Here is a 26,009-nt window from a genome sequence, read left to right on the forward strand (position 1 = left end):
GATGAAGGGGAGGAGACAGGCTAAATAAGGATTTTTTAAAGCCATGTGACATCTGAGACAGGGATTGTGTATGTGTGTTATTCAGAGGATGAATGGGCAAGACAAAAGATATAAGTGCCTTTGAACGGGGTATGTTTTGTACACTCAGTGTGTATCTGAACTGAATGTGAAAATACAGATTCTTGTGAACAGAGATCAGTAGTATCCACATATAAAGCAGAGAGGCTATTGTAGGACCTAATGAGCCGTTTGTAACAAGGCTTCCTGCTTTGTAAAGGTTAGCTACACATCTGCCCTGTGCTCCCTCTGAAGGAGAGAGTGTGAAGGAGGAGGGGAGGGCAAAGATGAAGGGATGACCTTATGGGATGAGGGAGCAAAATCATGTCATGTCTAACAGGGGAGGATAGAGAAGAGTAGAATATTGTAGTAGAATGTCAGTAGGTCTAGAAAGCAGCACGGCGGTGGACTATGCCAAGGATTGAGAAAATGAGAAATGTTGAGAGAGGGGGAGGGAAGAGAGGAGGAGGAGAGAAGCCAAAACAAGTTTTTGAAATTAAGAGCAGTTGTGGAAAAGGAGGAGAGAAATTGTCATATGACTGGAGGGAACAGTGACAGATAGATAGTATAGGGAGGTTGTAGGAAGAGAGAGACAGAATATTACTATCAATTACTACAGTGATAGCTCTTTGTAACCATTTTGTCTCACTTGTACATAGCCCTTTTGGGCATGGGGATTTGGATTGCAGTTTGTTGTTGCTGCAGACAGTGTATTTGCACATCCCAGTGAGAAAAGCACCATGCATTTTTATATCATGCCCTTTTTTTGTCTCTGAACTGATGATTTTAAAATAGCTGTGCTGTAAAAGGTGCATCCATACCAGTGTATCATGTAAAGAAACCTGAGGGACATGAGTTATCCTAACTCTGGCTGAGCAGAGGGGTTAAAGCCTAGTGACTGACCTGAGATCAGATTCCATCAAACTGTGTTCCCTCTGCAACACCACTAAAAGCCTTTAATGTCCCCTCAGCACTCCAAGGTCCCACTGTGCTGTCCACTGGTTCCTCCTTTTACGCCTTGTTCTGAGATCTGATAACCTGATAACATAATAGATGTCTGCATTTTATTTTAAAGCTCTCTATAGATGATATTGAAGCATACTAGGGTTCTCCACTCCCAGCTCTGTACAACAACATTGGATTCCCATAACAGTTGCCATATCATTTTGTTTCGTTTTTAAAAATTGGATTCAAGCGCCTTTCAGAATGCAATGCTATGGAGTTTAGAGGGTCTGTATGTTGATAAAGCTGTGGCTTTTGCATAATGACCCAGTCCCAGGCTGTTTGAGAACCTGCCAGAACAAATAGATGAGATACGCTCACCGAACTAGACCTATCAGTAATGATCTTGTTTTTGGTGGAGTTAAAGGATTATCAAATGGTGTTACTGAAAACATCTGTCTAAGCTTCATCCCATCTTCCCTCCCTGCCTCCCGCCCACCTCCCTCCCCGCCCGCCTCCCTGCCTGCCTCCCTCCCTGCCCGCCTCCCTCCCTGCCTGCCTCCCTCCCCGCCCGCCCGCCTCCCTGCCTGCCTGCCTCCCTCCCTGCCCGCCTCCCTCCCTGCCTGCCGCCCTGCCTGCCCGCCTCCCTGCCTGCCTGCCTCCCTCCTCCCCCCCGCCTCCTCCTCCCTGCCTGCCTCCCACCCCGCCTGCCTGCACGCCTCCCTCCCCGCCTGCCCGCCTCCTGCCTGCCCGCCTCCTCCCCGCCTGCCTCCCTCCCTGCCTGCCTCCCTGCCTCCCACCCCGCCTGCCTGCACGCCTCCCTCCCCGCCTGCCCGCCTCCCTGCCTGCCCGCCTCCCTGCCTGCCCGCCTCCTCCCTGCCTGCCTCCCTGCCTGCCCGCCTCCCTGCCTGCCCGCCTCCCTCCTTCCTGCCTCCCTCCCTGCCTGCCTCCTCCCTGCCTGCCTGCCTCCCTCCCTCCCCGCCCGCCTCCCTGCCCGCCTCCCTCCCTGCCCGCCTCCCTCCCTGCCTGCCTCCCTCCCTGCCTGCCCGCCTCCCTCCCTGCCTGCCTCCCTCCCTGCCTGCCTCCCTCCCTGGCTGCCCGCCTACCTCCCCGCCCGCCTCCCTGCCTGCCTGCCCGCCTCCCTCCCCGCCCGCCCACCTCCCTCCCTGCCCGCCTCCCTCCCTGCCTGCCTCCTCCCCCTGCCTGCCCGCCTCCCTCCCTGCCTGCCTCCTCCCTGCCTGCCCGCCTCCTCCCTGCCCGCCTCCCTGCCTGCCCGCCTCCTCCCCGCCCGCCTTCCTGCCTGCCTCCCTGCCTGCCCGCCTCCTCCCTGCCTGCCTACCTCCCGCCCGCCTCCTCCCTGCCTGCCTCCCTGCCTGCCCACCTCCCTCCCCGCCCGCCTCCCTGCCTGCCCGCCTCCTCCCTGCCTGCCCGCCTCCTCCCCGCCCGCCTCCCTGCCTGCCTCCTCCCTGCCCGCCTCCTCCCTGCCCGCCTCCCTCCTGCCTGCCCGCCTGGCTCCCCGCCCGCCTCCCTCCCTGCCTGCCTCCCTCCCTGCCTGCCCCGCCTCCTCCCCGCCCGCCTCCCTCCCTGCCTGCCTCCCTCCCTGCCTGCCCGCCTCCCTCACTGCCTGCCTCCCTCCCTGCCTGCCTGCCTCCTCCCCACCCGCCTCGCTCCTGCCCGCCCGCCTCCTTCCTGCCTGCCTCCTCCCCGCCTCCCTCCCCGCCCGCCTCCCTTCCTGCCTGCCTCCTGCCCGCCTCCCTCCCCGCCCGCCTCCCTCCCTGCCTGCCTCCCTCCCTCCCTCCCCGCCCGCCTCCCTCCCTGCCCCCTCCCTGCCTGCCCGCCTCCCCTGCCTGCCTCCCTCCCTGCCTGCCTGCCCGCCTCCCTCCCCGCCCGCCTCCCTGCCTGCCTGCCTCCCTCCCTGCCTGCCCGCCTCCTCCCCGCCCCGCCTCCCTGCCTGCCTCCTTCCCTCCCTGCCTGCCTCCCTCCCTGCCTGCCCGCCTCCCTCCCCGCCCGCCTCCCTCCCTGCCTGCTCGCCTGCCCGCCTCCCTCCCTGCCCGCCTCCTCCCTGCCTGCCTCCCTCCCTGCCTGCCTCCTCCCTCCATCCCTGCCTGCCTCCCTCCCTGCCTGCCCGCCTCCTCCCCGCCCGCCTCCCTCCCTGCCTGCTCGCCTCCCTCCCTGCCCGCCTGCCCGCCTCCTCCCCGCCCGCCTCCCTCCCCGCCCGCCTCCCTCCCTGCCTGCTCCTCTCCTCCCTGCCTGCCTCCCAGCCTGCCCGCCTCCCTCCCTGCCTGCCCGCCTCCCTCCCCGCCCGCCCGCCTCCTCCCTGCCTCCTCCCCCCGCCCGCCTCCCTGCCTGCCTCCCTCCCTGCCTCCCTCCCTCCCCGCCCGCCTCCTTCCTGCCTGCCTCCTCCCCGCCCGCCTCCCTCCCCGCCCGCCTCCCCGCCCGCCCGCCTCCTTCCTGCCCGCCTCCTCCCCGCCCGCCTCCCTTCCTGCCTGCCTCCCCTGCCCGCCTCCCTCCCCGCCCGCCTCCCTCCTGCCTGCCTCCTCCCTGCCTGCCCGCCTCCTCCCCGCCCGCCTCCTGCCTGCCTCCCTCCCTGCCTGCCTCCTCCTGCCCGCCTCCCTCCCTGCCTGCCTCCCTCCTGCCTGCCTCCCTCCCTGCCTGCCTGCCTCCCTCCCCGCCCACCTCCCTCCCTGCCCGCCTCCCGCCCTGCCCGCCTCCCTCCCTGCCCGCCTCCCTCCCCGCCCGCCTCCCTCCCCCCGCCCGCCTCCTCCCTGCCTGCTCGCCTCCCTGCCTGCCTGCCTCCCAGCCTGCCCGCCTCCCTCCCTGCCTGCCCGCCTCCCTCCCCGCCCGCCCGCCTCCTCCTGCCTCCCCCTCCCGCCCGCCTCCCCGCCCGCCTCCCTGCCTGCCTCCTCCCTGCCTGCCTCCCTCCCTGCCTCCCTCCCTCCCCCCCCGCCCGCCCGCCTCCCTTCCTGCCTGCCTCCCTCCCCTCCCCGCCCCCCCGCCCGCCTCCCTTCCTGCCTGCCTCCCTCCCCGCCCGCCTCCCTTCCTGCCTGCCTCCTGCCCGCCTCCCTCCCCGCCCGCCTCCCTCCCTGCCTGCCTCCCTCCCTGCCTGCCCGCCTCCTCCCCGCCCGCCTCCCTGCCTGCCTCCCTCCCTGCCTGCCTCCTCCCTGCCCGCCTCCTCCCTGCCTGCCTCCCTCCCTGCCTGCCTCCCTCCCTGCCTGCCTGCCTCCCTCCCCGCCCACCTCCTCCCTGCCCGCCTCCCTCCCTGCCTGCCTCCCTCCCTGCCTGCCCGCCTCCCTCCCTGCCTGCCTCCCTCCCTGCCTGCCCGCCTCCCTCCCCGCCCGCCTCCCTCCTGCCTGCCTCCCTCCCTCCCTCCCTGCCTGCCTCCCTCCCTGCCTGCCCGCCTCCCTCCCCGCCCCGCCTCCCTCCCTGCCTGCTCGCCTCCCTCCCTGCCCGCCTCCCTCCCTGCCCGCCTCCCTCCCTGCCTGCCTGCCTCCCTCCCTGCCTGCCTGCCCGCCTCCCTTCCCGCCCGCCTCCCTCCCCGCCCGCCTCCCTGCCTCCCTCCCTGCCTGCCCGCCTCCCGCCCGCCTCCCTCCCTGCCTGCCTCCTCCCTCCCTGCCCGCCTCCCTCCCGCCCGCCTCCCTCCCTGCCTGCTCGCCTCCTTCCCTGCCTGCCTGCCCGCCTCCCTCCCGCCCCCGCCCGCCTCCCTCCTGCCTCCCTCCCGCCCGCCTCCCTCCCCGCCCGCCTCCCTCCCTGCCTCCTCCCTCCCTGCCTGCCTCCCTCCCTGCCTGCCCGCCTCCCTCCCTGCCCGCCTCCCTCCCTGCCTGCCCGCCTCCCTCCCCGCCCGCCTCCCTGCCTGCCTCCCTCCTCCCTGCCTGCCTCCATCCCCGCCTGCCCGCCTCCCTCCCCGCCCGCCTCCCTGCCTGCCCGCCTCCTCCCCGCCCGCCTCCCTGCCTGCCTCCTCCCCGCCCGCCTGCCTGCCCGCCTCCCTTCCCGCCCGCCCGCCTCCCCGCCCGCCTCCCTCCCTGCCCGCCTGCCTGCCGCCCATGTTACCACGTTACCAGTATATCTAATGTACCCATTCACTCTCTGACTACAATTAGTCTGTCATTTTCACCCGTGTTTTGTCTTCCAATTTTCCTGGTGTAAGACGTGGGAGTCATAGTGTTTGTACTACAACGCTAAATGGAAGAAATCTTTGTCGAGCAAAATGCTCAGAGAGAGAAAGAACTAGAGAAACATTTAATCATCATCATCCAACACGGTGGCCCTGCCAGATTTATTTTTGGAGGGGAGTTTTTTGTCAGGGTATTTCCTGTGTTCTGTGTGTGCAAAGCAGATTACTGATGTCAGATCTGTTAATATTACAAACCCCGGAGCAAACAGCTCATCTGCCTTATGCACTCAGCCAGCAGAGGCCTTCTCCTCTCTCTCCATCATCTGCCTTATCCACTCAGCCAGCAGAGGCCTTCTCCTCTTTCTCCATCTCTCCATCATCTGCCTTATCCACTCAGCCAGCAGAGGCCTTCTCCTCTCTCTCCATCTCTCCATCTCATCTCTCCTCTTCTCTCTCCACCACCTCATTTACACCCCCTTCATCACACAACCTCCTTATCTGTGTTTCAACTCACTCCATTGCTCTTATATTGTTCTCCTCTATCTCCCTCTCTCTATCAATTCAATTCAAGAGGTTTTATTGGCATGGGAAACATATGTTAACATTGCCAAGGCAAGTGAGGTAGATAATATACGAAAGTGAAATAAACATTAAAAACGAACAGTTAACATTACACTCTCAGAAGTTTCAAAAGAATAAAGACATTACAAATGTCTTATTATTATACAGTGTTGTAATGATGTGCAAATGGTTAAAGTACAAAAGTGAAAATAAAAAAGCATAAATATGGGTTGTATTTACAATGGTGTTTGTTCTTCACTGGTTGACCTTGTGGCAACAGGTCACAAATCTTGCTATAGTGATGGCACAATGTGGTATTTCACCCAGTAGATATGGGAGTTGATCAAAATCGTGGTTGTTTTCGAATTCTTTGTGGATCTGTGTAATCTGAGGGAAATATGTGTCTCTAATATGGTCATACATTGGGCAGGAGGTTAGGAAGTACAGCTCAACCTTTCAACCTTTTGTGGGCAGTGTGCACATAGCTTGTCTTCTCTTGAGAGCCAGGTCTGCCTACGTCGGCCTTTCTCAATAGCAAGGCTATGCTCACTGAGTCTGTATCATCTCCCTCTCTAATCTCCCTCTATAATCTCCCTCTATCATCTATCTCTATCACTGCTCTCCCTCTATCATCTCGCTCTCTCTATCATCTCGCTCTCTCTATCATCTCCCTCTCTCTATCATCTCCCTCTCTATCATCTCCTTCTCTCTATCATCTCCCTCTCTCTATCATCTCCCTCTCTATCATCTCCTTCTCTCTATCATCTCCCTCTCTCTATCATCTCCCTCTCTCTATCATCTCCCTCTCTATCATCTCCCTCCCTCTCTCTATCATCTCCCTCTCTCTATCATCTCCCTCTTTCTATCATCCCCCTCCCTCTCTCTATCATCTCCCTCCCTCTCTCTATCATCTCCCTCTCTCTATCATCTCCCTCTCTCTATCATCTCCCTTTTTCTATCATCTCGCTCTCTATCATCTCTCCCTCTATCATCTCGCGCTATCATCTCCCCCTGGCATCTCTCTCTCGTCTCCCTCTCTCATTTCCCTCTAGCATCTCTCTCATCTCTCTAGCATCTCCCTCTAGCATCTCTCTATCATCCCCCTCTATCATCCCCCTCTATCATCCCCCTCTATCATCCCCCTCTAGCATCTCCCTCTAGCATCTCCCTCTAGCATCTCCCTCTAGCATCTCTCTATCATCTCCCTCTATCATCTCTCCCTCTCATCTCCCTCTATCATCTCTCTCTAGCATCTCCCTCTAGCATCTCTCTATCATCTCTCTCTATCATCTCTCTCTATCATCTCCCTCTATCATCTCCCTCTAGCATCTCTCTATCATCTCTCTCTATCATCTCTCTCTATCATCTCCCTCTATCATCTCTATATCATCTCCCTCTATCATCTCTCTATCATCTCCCTCTATCATCTCTCTCTATCATCTCCCTCTATCATCTCTCTCTAGCATCTCCCTCTAGCATCTCTCTATCATCTCTCTCTATCATCTCTCTCTATCATCTCCCTCTATCATCTCTCTCTAGCATCTCCCTCTAGCATCTCTCTATCATCTCTCTCTATCATCTCTCCCTCTCATCTCCCTCTATCATCTCTCTCTAGCATCTCTCTATCATCTCCCTCTATCATCTCCCTCTAGCATCTCTCTATCATCTCCCTCTATCATCTCTCTCTATCATCTCCCTCTATCATCTCTCTCTAGCATCTCCCTCTAGTATCTCTCTATCATCTCTCGTCTCCCTCTCTCATCTCTCTCTGGCATCTCTCTATCATCTCTCTTGTCTCCCTCTATCATCTCTCTCTATCATCTCTCCCTCTCATCTCCCTCTATCATCTCTCTCTAGCATCTCCCTCTGGCATCTCTCTATCATCTCTCTTGTCTCCGTCTATCATCTCTCTCTCTTGTCTCCCTCTATCATCTCCCTCTATCATCTATCTCTAGCATCTCGTCTCCCTCTCTCATCTCCTTCTATCATATCTCTATTGTCTCTCTCTAGCATCTCTCATCATCTCTCTCTTGTCTCCCTCTCTTGTCTCCCTCTCTCGTCTCCCTCTAGCATCTCGTCTCCCTCTCTCATCTCCCTCTATCATCTCTCTAGCATCTCCCTCTGGCATCTCTCTATCATCTCTCTCTTGTCTCCCTCTCTCATCTCTCTCTTGTCTCCCTCTAGCATCTCTCTCTTTTCTCCCTCTCTCATCTCCCTCTATCATCTCTCTAGCATCTCCCTCTGGCATCTCTCTATCATCTATCTTGTCTCCCTCTCATCTCTCTCTTGTCTCCTTCTATCATATCTCTATTGTCTCCCTCTATCATCTCTCTCTAGCATCTCTCATCATCTCTCTCTTGTCTCCCTCTCTTGTCTCCCTCTCTCGTCTCCCTCTAGCATCTCGTCTCCCTCTCTCATCTCCCTCTATCATCTCTCTAGCATCTCCCTCTGGCATCTCTCTATCATCTCTCTCGTCTCCCTCTCTCATCTCCCTCTAGCATCTCTCTCTCGTCTCCCTCTCTCATCTCCCTCTAGTATCTCCCTCTGGCATCTCTCTATCATCTCTCTTGTCTCCCTCCATCATCTCTCTCTCTTGTCTCCCTCTATCATCTATCTCTAGCATCTCCCTCTGGCATCTCTCTATCATCTCTCTTGTCTTCCTCTATCATCTCTCTCTTGTCTCCCTCTATCATATATCTCTTGTCTCCCTCTATCATCTCTCTTGTCTCCCTCTAGTATCTTTCTATCATCTCTAGTCTCCCTTTCTCATCTCCCTCTATCATCTCTCTCTAGCATCTCCCTCTGGCATCTCTCTATCATCTCTCTTGTCTCCCTCAATCATCTCTCCCTCTCATCTCCCTCTAGCATCTCTCTATCATCTCCTTCTATCATCTCTCTTTAGCATCTCCCTCTGGCATCTCTCTATCATCTCTCTTGTTTCCCTCTATCATCTCTCTCTTGTCTCCCTCTCTCATCTCTCTCTTGTCTCCCTCTAGCATTTCGTCTCCCTCTATCATCTCTCTATCATCTCTTCTTGTCTCCCTCTCTGACACAGACTTTCATTTTTCTCCGTTCTCTCTCCCTCCATATTTTTGCCTTTCCTTTCTCTCTAACTTGATTCTTCTAAAGAGAAAATAATGAGGCTTCCTCTCCGCTGAGTTGCCCTGCTATTACCCAGGGAAGTGCCTCTTCCTCTCCTCCAATATCCTCCCTCCGTCCCTGCTCACAGACGCAGGACGAATAGGAGCTCTTGTTTGAAATGTAATGAAATAAAAGATGAGCCATCACCAGGTGCAGGATAGAAATATGTCACACCCGTAACCTGATTGTGTGTACGAGGAGAGGCTGAGTGATATACATGATCGTAGTGTGTGTGTGGGTATTTCTACTGAATGTGACTGTGTTGTATGTTGTCTGGTCAGACGCTGCTGTCACACTTCCTCAGGGAAGTTGTCAGAGGGTGTCAGCACTTCCTGCGACCACCCTGTTTATCTCGCTGTCTACCTCTCCCCTGAGACCACTCTCCTGTCTCCACTGTTATAACACCCGCCTAGAATGGGCACCATAGACACATGGCTAGCTTCACATATTGCTACGGCTCACTAATGGACTGAAAGGCCTACTGGGTGACAGATTTTACTCTTACAATTTTGCCTTGACAGATCCTGGTGGCCATTGTCCAACATGGCCCCCAACCAGCGCCAAGGGATTGAACTGGGTCACTTTCACAGAAATTATGGCATTGCATTTATCCCCTTGTCTGAAAAGAGCCACCCTGTAAAGCCAGATCTTATTCCACCGGATGTCTGAAAAAGTAGGCTATTGTTCAGGGTTTGAGACATTTAGGAATGGAATGACCGTCTCAGTAAATAAAACCCCGAAGGCAAAAAGCCAAAACGCGCTGGTTCTGCTTTTAGCAATAAATATGCTTTTTTATTGAATTCCATTGTCCTCCAAGTGTTGCTGAATCTCCTCTCAATAAGCTCAGCAGGCCAGGTCACTCCTTCTTCCCTTCTTCCTCTGTTTTTCCCTCTCTCTTTTTCTCCTCCCTCTTCCTTCCTTCCTTGCACACGCATACACCCCCACCCATACTTACAATCCCTCCCAGTCCCCGGGCTGGGGGGTGCACCGCGGCACACAGCTGGGAGTTTCAAATATTTTTGCTGTTCATAAATCACAGCGACAGCAATGAGCCCATATTAAAGACAAGCATAGGGAGCTCACAGCATGCTATGTCTGCTATGTCTGCTGTCTCAATGGCTCATTTGTTGGTAAATGTTTTGTTTCATATGACTGGACCCTTTTTTGAAGCCCGCTCACTGTGGTCTGTGTACAACTCCATTAGTCCATTCCCCTCGCAAACAACAACAGTTAGACGTATTGTAGAATGTTGGTGGAGTTGGATGTGACTTGAGGTACTCGCCACACACACACACACACACACACACACACACACACGGACAGCTGTTTGTATTGTCAAGTCAGGTCGGTGTTTTGAAGTCTCTCCGTAGTAAATAGTCAGACTTGTGTTTGGTCTGTTGGCTACTAGTGTCTGAAACATCATGATTGAATGCCCAACAAGTATGTCTTGAGGGGAGAAGTACTTAACATATTTCAATGCACATCCGCATCAAAACGCCATCCATCTCGAGCGCAACGTGACAGGAATCATCGTAATAGAGGCTCAGTGACAAACCCAACGCCTGTCAGCACCTAATCAAAAAAATTTAAAGCAGCATGTTAGTTAAAGCGCAAACAATTAATTGTCATAAGGGAAGAAGTGTCATTGGTTGACAGGGAGAGGGTTTGTGTGGTGGTGCACTGATTCAGGACGATGGGGAAGTTTGTCAATCTGCGTCTGTCTGTCTGTCTGCTGTGGTGCTGTTCTCAACCCGGAGAGAGAGAGAGCCCAAACCGACAGGCCCCTCTTTCTCCCATGCTGGGCTCTGATGAAATTCCTGTCGCAGCCAGGCAAGGATTTCATCTCCCGAGGACAGCGGGAAGTGGATGGATCTACTTTCATGCTACCCTCGTGATTCCCCTTGACAGTGGGAGAGAACGGTATCGATCCGCTATGTAAATAAAGCCCCCCGCTGATCTACAATGATACATCGTCACTGGTGTTCCCTTAGTCAAGCTGTCCAGTGAGTGTGTTTATGCATGCATACAAGATGCTGGTCTGATTCGAGTTTATGCATCTGTCTGTGCACAACCACAACTCTCCAATCACCTAGCTATGACCTCTGTTCTAACTGTCTGCTAACGAGGGCCCCTAATTAACAAGGAGTTCACAGGCTTCTCGTCATCTAAATTACATCTTAATGACATTTCACTTCTGATGTTTCAGCTCAAGAGCCAGAGATGGTAACTACAGCTGATATGCCCAGGAAATGGAGACGTGAGGGTGGGAGAGGGAGAGCTTTGTTATCCCGGCCAATCGTTCATAAGTCCCGTGTGAGATGGGGCTTGAGGGTTGTGTGAGATGGGGCTTGAGGGTTGTGTGAGATGGGGCTTGAGGGTTGGGTTGTTGTGAACACTGATAGCCTTCATTCTCTCTTTCTTTCTCTACTTTTTCTTCTCTTTCTCGTTCTCTTTCTTTCTCTCTCCCCATCTCTCTTTCTCCACCCTCTCTCTTTCCTCCTTTCTCTCCCTCGTTCAGCCCTTCTCCAGTGGAACAGGGGGATTGTGCTCCTCTTTGCTCTGTACTTACTCTCCCGGTCCCAGGTAGCATCACTTCTCTCATTGGGACCTCAGCTCTGTAATCAGATTCCTTGCATTTATTACCCAGGTATTTCAGTCACGCAGTGGAAATAATGAGATGTGTAGCACCAATAAGATGGCATGATAATGTTATTTCTTGCAGATGGATGCTTGATTAGATACAGTAATATTCTGCAGTGCAGTCATTTAAATTGTAGATATTGCAGTATGCTGCTGTGGTGGGTAGACTGCTACTGTGGTGGGTAGACTGCTACTGTGGTGGGTAGACTGCTGCTGTGGTGGGTAGACTGCTGCTGTGAATGATGTGGTGGGTAGACTGCTGCTGTGGTGGGTAGACTGCTACTGTGGTGGGTAGACTTCTACTGTGGTGGGTAGACTGCTGCTGTGGTGGGTAGACTGCTACTGTGGTGGGTAGACTGCTGCTGTGGTGGGTAGACTGCTGCTGTGGTGGGTAGACTGCTACTGTGGTGGGTAGACTGCTACTGTGGTGGGTAGACTGCTGCTGTGGTGGGTAGACTGCTACTGTGGTGGGTAGACTGCTACTGTGGTGGGTAGACTGCTGCTGTGGTGGGTAGACTGCTGCTGTGAATGCTGTGGTGGGTAGACTGCTGCTGTGGTGGGTAGACTGCTGCTGTGGTGGGTAGACTGCTACTGTGGTGGGTAGACTGCTGCTGTGGTGGGTAGACTGCAGCTGTGGTGGGTAGACTGCAGCTGTGGTGGGTAGACTGCTGCTGTGGTGGGTAGACTGCAGCTGTGGTGGGTAGACTGCAGCTATGGTGGGTAGACTGCTGCTGTGGTGGGTAGACTGCTACTGTGGTGGGTAGACTGCTGCTGTGGTGGGTAGACTGCTGCTGTGAATGCTGTGGTGGGTAGACTGCTGCTGTGGTGGGTAGACTGCTGCTGTGGTGGGTAGACTGCTACTGTGGTGGGTAGACTGCTGCTGTGGTGGGTAGACTGCTACTGTGGTGGGTAGACTGCTACTGTGAATGCTGTGGTGGGTAGACTGCTGCTGTGGTGGGTAGACTGCTACTGTGGTGGGTAGACTGCTACTGTGGTGGGTAGACTGCTGCTGTGGTGGGTAGACTGCTCCTGTGAATGCTGTGGTGGGTAGACTGCTGCTGTGGTGGGTAGACTGCTACTGTGGTGGGTAGACTGCTGCTGTGGTGGGTAGACTGCTACTGTGGTGGGTAGACTGCTGCTGTGAATGCTGTGGTGGGTAGACTGCTGCTGTGGTGGGTAGACTGCAGCTGTGGTGGGTAGACTGCTGCTGTGGTGGGTAGACTGCTGCTGTGGTGGGTAGACTGCTGCTGTGGTGGGTAGACTGCTACTGTGGTGAGTAGACTGCTGCTGTGGTGGGTAGACTGCTACTGTGGTGGGTAGACTGCTGCTGTGGTGGGTAGACTGCTACTGTGGTGGGTAGACTGCTACTGTGGTGGGTAGACTGCTGCTGTGAATGCTGTGGTGGGTAGACTGCTGCTGTGGTGGGTAGACTGCTGCTGTGGTGGGTAGACTGCTGCTGTGGTGGGTAGACTGCTACTGTGGTGGGTAGACTGCTGCTGTGGTGGGTAGACTGCTACTGTGGTGGGTAGACTGTTTCTGTGGTGGGTAGACTGCTTATGTGGTGGGTAGACTGCTGCTGTGGTGGGTAGACTGCAGCTGTGGTGGGTAGACTGCTACTGTGGTGGGTAGACTGCTGCTGTGGTGGGTAGACTGTTGCTGTGATGTTACTGTGGTGGGTAGACTGTTGCTGTGGTGGGTAGACTGCTGCTGTGGTGGGTAGACTGCTACTGTGGTGGGTAGACTGCTGCTGTGGTGGGTAGACTGCTGCTGTGGTGGGTAGACTGCTGCTGTGAATGCTGTGGTGGGTAGACTGCTGCTGTGGTGGGTAGACTGCTGCTGTGGTGGATAGATTGCTGCTGTGGTGGGTAGACTGCTACTGTGAATGCTGTGGTGGGTAGACTGCTGCTGTGGTGGGTAGACTGCTACTGTGGTGGGTAGACTGTTACTGTGGTGGGTAGACTGCTACTGTGGTGGGTAGACTGCTTCTGTGGTGGGTAGACTGCTGCTGTGAATGCTGTGGTGGGTAGACTGCTGCTGTGGTGGGTAGACTGCTACTGTGGTGGGTAGACTGCTGCTGTGGTGGGTAGACTGCTACTGTGGTGGGTAGACTGCTGCTGTGAATGCTGTGGTGGGTAGACTGCTGCTGTGGTGGGTAGACTGCAGCTGTGGTGGGTAGACTGCTGCTGTGGTGGGTAGACTGCTACTGTGGTGGGTAGACTGCTGCTGTGGTGGGTAGACTGCTGCTGTGGTGGGTAGACTGCTACTGTGGTGGGTAGACTGCTGCTGTGGTGGGTAGACTGCTACTGTGGTGGGTAGACTGCTACTGTGGTGGGTAGACTGCTGCTGTGGTGGGTAGACTGCTACTGTGGTGGGTAGACTGCTGCTGTGGTGGGTAGACTGCAGCTGTGGTGGGTAGACTGCAGCTGTGGTGGGTAGACTGCTGCTGTGGTGGGTAGACTGCAGCTGTGGTGGGTAGACTGCAGCTATGGTGGGTAGACTGCTGCTGTGGTGGGTAGACTGCTACTGTGGTGGGTAGACTGCTGCTGTGGTGGGTTTGACTGCTGCTGTGAATGCTGTGGTGGGTAGACTGCTGCTGTGGTGGGTAGATTGCTGCTGTGGTGGGTAGACTGCTACTGTGGTGGGTAGACTGCTGCTGTGGTGGGTAGACTGCTACTGTGGTGGGTAGACTGCTACTGTGAATGCTGTGGTGGGTAGACTGCTGCTGTGGTGGGTAGACTGCTACTGTGGTGGGTAGACTGCTACTGTGGTGGGTAGACTGCTGCTGTGGTGGGTAGACTGCTCCTGTGAATGCTGTGGTGGGTAGACTGCTACTGTGGTAGGTAGACTGCTGCTGTGGTGGGTAGACTGCTACTGTGGTGGGTAGACTGCTGCTGTGAATGCTGTGGTGGGTAGACTGCTGCTGTGGTGGGTAGACTGCAGCTGTGGTGGGTAGACTGCTGCTGTGGTGGGTAGACTGCTGCTGTGGTGGGTAGACTGCTGCTGTGGTGGGTAGACTGCTACTGTGGTGGGTAGACTGCTGCTGTGGTGGGTAGACTGCTACTGTGGTGGGTAGACTGCTGCTGTGAATGCTGTGGTGGGTAGACTGCTGCTGTGGTGGGTAGACTGCTGCTGTGGTGGGTAGACTGCTGCTGTGGTGGGTAGACTGCTACTGTGGTGGGTAGACTGCTGCTGTGGTGGGTAGACTGCTACTGTGGTGGGTAGACTGTTTCTGTGGTGGGTAGACTGCTTCTGTGGTGGGTAGACTGCTGCTGTGGTGGGTAGACTGCAGCTGTGGTGGGTAGACTGCTACTGTGGTGGGTAGACTGCTGCTGTGGTGGGTAGACTGTTGCTGTGATGTTACTGTGGTGGGTAGACTGTTGCTGTGGTGGGTAGACTGCTGCTGTGGTGGGTAGACTGCTGCTGTGGTGGGTAGACTGCTGCTGTGAATGCTGTGGTGGGTAGACTGCTGCTGTGGTGGGTAGACTGCTGCTGTGGTGGATAGATTGCTGCTGTGGTGGGTAGACTGCTACTGTGAATGCTGTGGTGGGTAGACTGCTGCTGTGGTGGGTAGACTGCTACTGTGGTGGGTAGACTGCTACTGTGGTGGGTAGACTGCTACTGTGGTGGGTAGACTGCTTCTGTGGTGGGTAGACTGCTGCTGTGAATGCTGTGGTGGGTAGACTGCTGCTGTGGTGGGTATACTGCTGCTGTGGTGGGTAGACTGCTGCTGTGGTGGGTAGACTGCTACTGTGGTGGGTAGACTGCTGCTGTGAATGCTGTGGTGGGTAGACTGCTGCTGTGGTGGGTAGACTGCAGCTGTGGTGGGTAGACTGCTGCTGTGGTGGGTAGACTGCTGCTGTGGTGGGTAGACTGCTACTGTGGTGGGTAGACTGCTACTGTGGTGGGTAGACTGCTGCTGTGGTGGGTAGACTGCTACTGTGGTGGGTAGACTGCTGCTGTGGTGGGTAGACTGCTACTGTGGTGGGTAGACTGCTACTGTGGTGGGTAGACTGCTGCTGTGAATGCTGTGGTGGGTAGACTGTTGCTGTGGTGGGTAGACTGCTGCTGTGGTGGGTAGACTGCTACTATGGTGGGTAGACTGCAGCTGTGGTTGGTAGACTGCAGCTGTGGTGAGTAGACTGCAGCTGTGGTGGGTAGACTGCAGCTATGGTGGGTAGACTGCTTCTGTGGTGGGTAGACTGCTACTGTGGTGGGTAGACTGCTGCTGTGGTGGGTAGACTGCAGCTGTGGTGGGTAGACTGCAGCTATGGTGGGTAGACTGCTGCTGTGGTGGGTAGACTGCTGCTGTGGTGGGTAGACTGCTACTGTGGTGGGTAGACTGCTGCTGTGGTGGGTAGACTGCTACTGTGGTGGGTAGACTGCTGCTGTGGTGGGTAGACTGCTACTGTGGTGGGTAGACTGCTGCTGTGGTGGGTAGACTGCTGCTGTGGTGGGTAGACTGCTACTGTGGTGGGTAGACTGCTACTGTGGTGGGTAGACTGCTACTGTGGTGGGTAGACTGCTGCTGTGGTGGGTAGACTGCTACTGTGGTGGGTAGACTGCTGCTGTGGTGGGTAGACTGCTGCTGTGGTGGGTAGACTGCTGCTGTGAATGCTGTGGTGGGTAGACTGCTGCTGTGGTGGATAGATTGCTGCTGTGGTGGGTAGACTGCTACTGTGAATGCTGTGGTGGGTAGACTGCTGCTGTGGTGGGTAGACTGCTACTGTGGTGGGTAGACTGCTACTGTGGTGGGTAGACTGCTACTGTGGTGGGTAGACTGCTGCTGTGGTGGGTAGACTGCTGCTGTGAATGCTGTTTTGGGTAGACTGCTGCTGTGGTGGGTAGACTGCTACTGTGGTGGGTAGACTTCTGCTGTGGTGGGTAGACTGCTACTGTGGTGGGTAGACTGCAGGGCATCTCTCTTCAGCAGTCTTGTGGGATAGCCCTATGCCCTATATATTTTTTAGCTGGGAGATATACATTTATGCGGCTCTAACAATGTCATCAGTATGCTTTAAAGAACAGCTGTGATGAGATTTAAGGAAGCCTATTGTTCAGAGAGCGCTACTAACACTTAGTGTCATAGTCTCCCATTATCATGATCCCTCGAATGCACAGCTCTCTCTCTCTGTCACACACACAACACACACTGAATCAAGACCTTGACTAGAGAAAGGATAAGCAAATAATATCTTGGAAGGACAATATTGATTTACTGGATGAGTTCCCTTCATCCGTGTGGCTGTGTTTTACTAGGCTCAGGTGGACTGTAGTGTCCTTCACACCAGAGCAGCCATTAGAGGAAGAGAGAGAGGGGAATGGAGAAGAGAACAAATATAAAGAGAGTCCATACCCCTCTGGAGGGTGAAGGTAGTCCAGCACTGAGAGAGGAGAGGGACAGGGATATAAAAAGGGAGGGGGAATTAGAAAATGAAATGGGTGTAAACAGAGAGATGAGAAAGTTCAAAGTTCAGACTCTATTTCGTATTAAACTGAAGGTTGAAGGTACAATGAACACCAGTGAAAGAGAGAAATTAAAACAGGGAGAGAGGGAGGACATGGCATCTGTAGCCTGTGTCCAGTATCTAATAGTTTGCGGACTGGGCAGCAGTAGACAGCCAGTCAGACTGGGTTGGTGGGTATGCTACACTGTCTGTTGCAGACTCCTGTTTTCATCTTTATTCTCACTTTTAATACTACCTATACTGGCTAGCCTAAATATGTCAAAACAGAGTCACTAAACCACAACACCCCCCTCTCCTCATCTATTCTCTCTTTCCCCACTCTGTACTTTATCCATTCACACCTCTCTTTCTCAGTTTTCTGCATTCACTCATTTTATTCAGTGTTTAGGAGTTTTACTTTGCATTTTAATCCCCCGGAAGGGATGATGAGATGCAGAATGAATTAATTAGCTGCTTTTAATATATTCAAGCAAAAGAAAAACAGAACAGACCTTCTGTAGTAGTTGGGGATAGGGTTGGGGATAGGGACGTTGAAGGTATGTTTATGCTAAGACAACAGATGGACAGATCATCTGTAATTGACCCTGCCTCTGCAGTTTCCATCCAGATGTGCTATAAATCCATACTTGGCCCAGTACCCTATTACCCCGTCCCCCTCCCCCTTATTTGTCCTTACTTACCCCAACCCCCACTTAGCATCTTCATACTGACACTCTAATATATCTCATCTGTTGATGCAGACTGACTGACTGATTGCTGCTCTGTTGTTCAATGATGATTGACTCTTGTTTAGGGTAGAGGTTGACTGATTAATCGGAATGGCCGATTAATTAGGGCCGATTTCAAGTTCCGATTATATATAAAAAATACATATATATATACACTGCTCAAAAAAATAAAGGGAACACTTAAACAACACAATGTAACTCCAAGCCAATCACACTTCTGTGAAATCAAACTGTCCACTTAGGAAGCAACACTGATTGACAATAAATTTCACATGCTGTTGTGCAAATGGAATAGTCAACAGGTGGAAATTATAGGCAATTAGCAAGACACCCACAATAAAGGAGTGGTTCTGCAGTTGGTGACCACAGACCACTTTTCAGTTCCTATGCTTCCTGGCCGATGTTTTGGTCACTTTTGAATGCTTGTGGTGCTTTCACTCTAGTGGTAGCATAAGACGGAGTCTACAACCCACACAAGTGGCTCAGGTAGTGCAGCTCATCCAGGATGGCACATCAATGTGAGCTGTGGCAAGAAGGTTTGCTGTGTCTGTCAGCTTAGTGTCCAGAGCATGGAGGCGCTACCAGGAGACAGGCCAGTACATCAGGAGACATGGAGGAGGCCTTAGGAGGGCAACAACCCAGCAGCAGGACCGCTACCTCCGCCTTTGTGCATAGAGGAGCAGGAGGAGCACTGCCAGAGCCCTGAAAAATGACCCCTAGCAGGCCACAAATGTGCATGTGTCTGCTCAAACGGTCAGAAACAGACTCCATGAGGGTGGTATGAGGGCCTGACATCCACAGGTGGGGGGTTGTGCTTACAGCCCAACACCGTGCAGGACGTTTGGCATTTGCCAGAGAACACCAAGATTGGCAAATTCGCCACTGGCGCCCTGTGCTCTTCACAGATGAAAGCAGGTTCACACTGAGCACACGTGACAGAGTCTGGAGACGCCGTGGAGAACGTTCTGCTGCCTGCAACATCCTCCAGCATGACCGGTTTGGAGGTGGGTCAGTCATGGTGTGGGGTGGCATTTCTTTGGGGGGCCGCACAGCCCTCCATATGCTCGCCAGAGGTAGCCTGATTGCCATTAGGTACCGAGATGAGATCCTCAGACCCCTTGTGAGCCCATATGCTGGTGCGGTTGTCCCTGGGTTCCTCCTAATGCTAGACCTCATGTGGCTGGAGTGTGTCAGCAGTTCCTGCAAGAGGAAGGCATTGATGCTATGGACTGGCCCGCCCGTTCCCCAGACCTGTATTCAATTCAGCACATCTGGGACATCATGTCTCGCTCCATCCACCAACGCCACGTTGCACCACAGACTGTCCAGGAGTTGGCGGATGCTTTAGTCCAGGTCTGGGAGGAGATCCCTCAGGAGACCCGCCACCTCATCAGGAGCATGCCCAGGCGTTGTAGGGAGGTCATACAGGCACGTGGAGGCCACACACACTACTGGGCCTCATTTTGACTTGTTATAAGGACATTACATCAAAGTTGGATCAGCCTGTAGTGTGGTTTTCCACTTTAATTTTGAGTGTGACTCCAAATCCAGACCTCCATGGGTTGATAAATTTGATTTCCATTGATAATTTTTGTGTGATTTTGTTGTCAGCACATTCAACTATGTAAAGAAAAAAGTATTTAATAAGAACATTTCATTCATTCAGATCTAGGATGTGTTATTTTAGTGTTCCCTTTATTTTTTTGAGCAGTGTATATATATATATATTTTATACCTTTTATTTAACTGGGCAAGTCAGTTAAGAACACATTCTTATTTTCAATGACAGCCTAGGAACTGTGGGTTAACTACCTTGTTCAGGGGCAGAATTACAGATTTTCACCTTGTCAGCTCAGGGGTTCCAATTTTACAACCGCACAGCTAACTAGTCCAACGCTCTAACCATTGCACTCCACGAGTAATCTGCCTGTTACGCAAATGCAGTGGAAGCCAAGGTAAATTGCTAGCTAGCATTAAACTTATGTTATAAAAAACAATTAATCACAATTTAATTTAACGAAATTATGACATACATTGAAGGTTGTGCAATGTAACAAGAATATTTGGACTTAGGGATGCCACCCGTTAGATAAAATACCGAACGGTTCCGTATTTCACTGAAAGAATAAACGTTTTGTTTTCTAAATGATAGTTTCCGGATTCGATCATATTAATGACCAAAGGCTCGTATTTCTGTGTGTTATTATGTTATAATTAAGTCTGATTTGAGAGAGCAGTCTGACTGAGCAGCAGCAGGCCCGTAATCATTCATTCAAACTGCACTTTCGTGCGTTTTGCCAGCAGCTCTTCGCAAGCACAGCGCTGTTTATGACTTCAAGCCTATCAGCCTAATGGCTGGTGTAACCAATGTGAAATGGCTAGCTAGTTAGCTGGGTGTGCGCTAATACTGTTTCAAACGTCACTCGCTTTTAGATTTGGAGTAGTTATTCCCCTTGCGCTGCAAGGGCCGCGGCTTTTGTGGAGCGATGGGTAACGATGCTTCGAGTGTGGCTGTTGTCGATGTGTTCCTGGTTCGAGCCCAGGAAGGGGCGAGGAGGGGGACGGAAGCTATACTGTTACACTGACAATACTGTAGTGCCTATAAGAACATCCAATAGTCAAAGGTAAATGAAATACAAATGGTATAGAGAGAAATAGTTCTATAAATACTATATTAACTACAACCTAAAACCTCTTACCTTGGAATATTGAAGTCTCATGTTAAAAGGAACCACCAACTTTCATATGTTCTGAGCAAGGAACTTAAACGTTAGCTTTTTTACATGGCACATATTTTACATGGCACATATGACTGTTTTTGCATTATTTAAACCAAATTGAACATGTTTCATTATTTGAGGCTAAATTGATTCTATTGATGTTTTATATTAAGTTAAAATAAGTGTTAATTCAGTATTGTTGTAATTGTCATTATTACAAATAAAACAAATATTTTAAAAATTGGCCGATTTAATCGGTATTGGCTTTTTTGGTCCTCCAATAATCAATATCGGTTGGCGTTGAAAAATCATAATCGGTCGACCTCTAGTTCAGGGACCACCAACCAACCAACCTGACTGCTCTATAGGCCCTATTGATGTTTGGCATGTCAATCATAAAGGGATGGTAAAGCTATATCTGAGTGGTATGACTCATATGAGTCGCTCCTAGTCCCTCTACTTGACTTGTCCCACTCAGAAGCAGCCAGTAAGTACATGGTAACATGCTGAGACTGGGGATTGATCTACTTAATGACTTGTCCTAGTCAGAGACAGCCAGTACATGGTAACATGCTGAGACTGGGGATTGATCTACTTAATGACTTGTCCTAGTCAGAGACAGCCAGTACATGGTAACATGCTGAGACTGGGGATTGATCTACTTAATGACTTGTCCTAGTCAGAGACAGCCAGTGCAAGGTGAGACTGGGGATTGATCTACGTAATGACTTGTCAGAGACAGCCAGTGCATGGTGAGACTGGGGATTGATATACTTAATGACTTGTCCTAGTCAGAGACAGCCAGTACATGGTAACATGCTGAGACTGAGGATTGATCTACTTAATGACTTGTCCTAGTCAGAGACAGCCCGTACATGGTAACATGCTGAGACTGGGGATTGAGCCTGATGACCCTATCAGGATGCTCGGAGCCAGGTGGGGTATCACTCGCCATGGTAACCATAGGGAGAGGGGGAGGTCAGTGGGGCTAATAGACTGAGCTGTGTGTGTTGAATGACGGGGACAGTTCAGTTTGTGCTCATGTAAGGTCAGAGGAGTGGTTTTCATCATGGTGTGTGTGTGTGTGTGTGACTGTCCCAGGTTCACAGAGGCAGACACCATTGTGATGGGTGATGTGACGTACGGAGCCTGCTGCGTGGACGACTTCACGGCTCGGGCCCTGGGGGCAGACTTCATGGTGCACTACGGCCACAGCTGCCTCAGTGAGTCTCGCTCTCTCAGACATACATACATACATACATACATACATACATACAGACAGACAGACAGACAGACAGACAGACAGACAGACAGACAGACAGACAGACAGACAGACAGACAGACAGACAGACAGACAGAAACAGACAGACAGACAGAAACAAACACACACACAGACAGAAACAAACACACACACACAGACAGAAACAAACACACACACACAGACAGAAACAAACACACACACAGACAGAAACAAACACACACACAGACAGACAGACAGAAACAAACACACACACACACAGACAGAAACAAACACACACACACAGACAGAAACAAACACACACACACAGACAGAAACAAACACACACACAGACAGAAACACACACACACACACACACAGACAGAAACACACCCACATACAGAAACACACACACACACACAGACAGAAACACAGAAACACACACACACAGACAAAAACACACACACAGAAACAAACACACACACACACACACACACACACACACACACACACACACACACACACACACACACACACACAACTCACAGACACAAGGCATCTACTCATTAGTAATCGAATCCCATCCCTAAAGCATACGCAAACATAAATGCACACTCCAGGGTTTCCGTTAGCCCCCCCCCCCCCAATTGGAAAGCTGTTAAATTACCTGGGGGAAAAAACACCATTGCTTAATAATGCTTATTATTCATTGATGGAAATACATTTGACTGTCAGGCTTATCAGTCTATAGGTTAATTAGCAGAATTAAATTGGCCTGTGTGTATTTTCGTTAGTCATGTATCTTATTTATCCAACACAACTATCACAGCACACAGAGACTATGTTGAGCTGGATTTCTCCTGCAGATCCTCAGCTGGTTGCTGCCGGAAGAAAACATGTTTTTATAAACCCATTCATTACACAACAAATGTTTTATTTGTATTTATTTTTTCTCCATTTTTCTCCCCGATTTCGTGGTATCCAATTTGTTGTTACAGTCTTGTCCCATCGCTGCAACTCCCGTACGGACTTGGGAGAGGCGAAAGTCGAGAGCCGTGCGTCCTCCAAAACACAACACAATCCAGCCAAGGTGCACTGCTTCTTGACACAATGCCCGCTTAACCCGGAAGCCAGCTGCACCAATGTGTCGGAGGAAACACCTGGCCCGCCACAGGAGTCGCTTGAGCATGATGGGACAAGAACATCCCTGCCGGCCAAACCCTCCCCTAACCTGGATGACGCTGGGCCAATTGTGCGCCGCCCCATGGGTCTCCCGGTCGCGGCCGGCTGCGACAGAGCCTGGACTCGAACCAGGATCTCTAGAGGCACAGCTAACACTGCGGTGCAGTGCCTTAGACCAGAGCTAACACTGCGGTGCAGTGCCTTAGACCAGAGCTAACACTGCGGTGCAGTGCCTTAGACCAGAGCTAACACTGCGGTGCAGTGCCTTAGACCACAGCTAACACTGCGGCGCAGTGACTTAGACCACAGCTAACACTGTGGCGCAGTGCCTTAGACCACAGCTAACACTGCGGTGCAGTCTTTAGAACCTTTTTTTGATGCTCTACTGTGATGTGGGAGCGAATGAGAGGGGAATGAGTCAGGGGTCTGCCAGCAGCCACGAGCTCAGTCTCGCGCGTTCCCGTTCCATTGCTTTTCTGAAGACAAAGGAATTCTCCGGTTGCAATACTATTGAAGAATTATGTTAAAAACATCCTAAAGATTGATTCTATACATCGTTTGACATGTTTCTATGGACTGTAATGGAGCTTTTGGACTTTGTCTGCTCGTGCGTCATGAAGTTGGATTACTGGGCTGAACGCGCTAACAACAATTTGGACATAAATTATGGACATTATCGAACAAAACAAACCTTTATTGTGGAACTGGGATTCCCGGGAGTACATTCTGATGAAGATCATCAAAGGTAAGTGAATATTTATAATGCTATTTCTGACTTCTGTTGACTCCAACCTGGCGGATATCAATTTGGCTTGATTTGTCGTCGGAGCACCGTACTCAGATTATTGCATGGTTTGCTTTCACGTTAAAGTTTTTTTGAAATCTGACACCGGTTGCATTAAGGAGAAGTATATATTTAATTCTGTGAATAACACTTATACCGTTTATCAATGTTTATTATGAGTATTTCTGTAAATTGATGTGGCTCTCTGCAAAATCACAGGATGTTTTGGAACTACTGAACATAACGCGCCAATGTAAACTCCGATTTTTGGATATAAATATGAACTTTACCGAACAAAACATACATGTATTGTGTAACATGAAGTCCTATGAGTGTCATCAAAGGTTAGTGATTCCTTTGATCTATATTTCTGCTTTTTGTGACTCCTATCTTTGGCTGGAAAAATGGCTGTGTTTTTTTTACTTGGCTATGACCTAACATAATCATATGTTGTGCTTTCGCGGGAAAAAGCATTTTTGAAATCGGAGATGATGGGTAGATTAACAAGATGTTTATCTTTCATTTGCTATATTGGACTTGTTAATGTGTGAAAGTTACATATTTCAAAAAAATATATTTTAAATTCGCGCACTGCCTTTTCAGTGGAATGTTGTCGAGGGGTTCCGCTAGTGGAACGCCTGCCCTAGAAAGGTTAACGGGTGTGCCTTGTTAAAAGTTCATTTGTGTAATTTCTTTCCTTAATGCATTTGTGCCAATCAGTTGTGTTGTGACAAGGTAGGGTTGGTATATAGAAGATAGGCCTATTTGGCAAAAGAACAGCTCAAATAATCAAAGAGAAACAACAGTCCATCATTATTTGAAGACATGAAGGTCAGTCATTCTGGAAAATTTCAAGATCTTTGAAAGTTTCTTCAAGTGCATACACAAAAACCATCAAGCGCTATGATGAAACTGTCTCTCATGAGGACCGCCACAGGAATGGAAGACCAAAAGTTACCTCAGCTGCAGAGGATCAGTTCATTGGTGTTACCAGCCCAAATAAATGCTTCACAGAGTTCAAGTAACAGACACATCTCAACATCAACCTTTCAGAGGAGACTGCTTGAATCAGGCCTTCATGGTCATTGTTGCAAAGAAACCACGACTAAAGGTCACCAATAAGAAGAAGAGACTTGCTTGGGCCAAGAAACACAAGCAATGGACATTAGACTGGTGGAAATCTGTCCTTTTGGCCTGAAGAGTACAAATGTGATATTTTTGGTTCCAACTGCCATGTCTTTGTGAGACGCAGAGTAGGTGAACGGATGATCTCTGCATGTGTGGTTCCCACCGTGAAGCATGGAGGAGGTGGTGTGGGGGTGCTTTGCTGGTGACACTGTGAGTGATTTATTTAGAATTCATGGCACACTTAACCAGCATGGCTACCACAGTACTCTGCAGCGATGCAGCGATCATCGCGTTTTCACTTAGTGGGGCTGTCATTTGTTTTTCAACAGGACAATGACCCAAAACACCACCATGCTGTGTAAGGGCTATTTGACCAATAAGGAGAGTGATGGGATGCTACATCAGATGACCTGGCCTCCACAATCACCTGACCTCAACCCAATTGAGATGGTTTGTGATGATTTAGACAGCAGAGTGAAGGAAAGCAGCATATGTTCAGCATATGTGTGAACTCCTTCAAGACTGTTGGACAAGCATTTCAGGTGACGCTGGTTGAGAGAATTCCAAGTGTGCAAAGCCGTCATCAAAGGAAAGGGTGGCTACTTTGAAGAATCTCAAATATATTTAGTTTTGTTGAACACTTTTTTCCTTACAACATGATTCAATATAAATTATTTCATAATTTTGATGTCATCACTATTATTCTACAATGTACAAAATAGTAAAAATAAAGATTTGTTTGATCGTAGCTAGCTACATAGCTAGCTACATAGCCGTCTCTGTATCAAAGATAATTGTGTAGTCTAGAGCGATTTTCTAGGTTACCTAGCCAGCTATTGTCGTTCTTTTAACGCAATGTAACGTAATCAACAACGCAGCCACTGCCAGCTAGCCTACAAAGTCAACAACACAGCCACTGCCACCTAGCCTACTTCAGCAGTACTGTATCATTTTTAATCATTTTAGTCAATAAGATTCTTGCTACGTAAGCTCAACTTTCTGAACATTCGAGACGTGTAGTCCACTTGTCATTCCAATCTCCTTTGCATTAGCGTAGCCTCTTCTGTAGCCTGTCAACTATGTGTCTGTCTATCCCTGTTCTCTCCTCTCTGCACAGACCATACAAACGCTCCACACCGCGTGGCCGCGGCCACCCTAATCTGGTGGTCCCAGCGCGCACGACCCACGTGGAGTTCCAGGTCTCCGGTAGCCTCTGGAACTGCCGATCTGCGGCCAACAAGGCAGAGTTCATCTCAGCCTATGCCTCCCTCCAGTCCCTCGACTTCTTGGCACTGACGGAAACATGGATCACC

General features: G+C 51.6%; 1 protein-coding gene across 3 annotated transcripts in view; it reads left to right on the plus strand.

Moving 5' to 3' along the window:
- Positions 1 to 26,009, plus strand: part of LOC115118172 (2-(3-amino-3-carboxypropyl)histidine synthase subunit 1-like) — a 144,792-nt gene that overhangs the window by 28,064 nt on the left and 90,719 nt on the right. For all 3 annotated transcript variants that reach the window (XM_065000362.1, XM_065000363.1, XM_065000364.1), the window contains exon 4: positions 21,467 to 21,588. In XM_065000362.1, the coding sequence (XP_064856434.1) occupies positions 21,467 to 21,588 (122 nt within the window). The remainder of the gene's footprint in view (positions 1 to 21,466; positions 21,589 to 26,009) is intronic.

Source organism: Oncorhynchus nerka, linkage group LG14 (assembly GCF_034236695.1).
Source record: "Oncorhynchus nerka isolate Pitt River linkage group LG14, Oner_Uvic_2.0, whole genome shotgun sequence".
Classification (NCBI taxonomy): Eukaryota; Metazoa; Chordata; class Actinopteri; order Salmoniformes; family Salmonidae; genus Oncorhynchus; species Oncorhynchus nerka.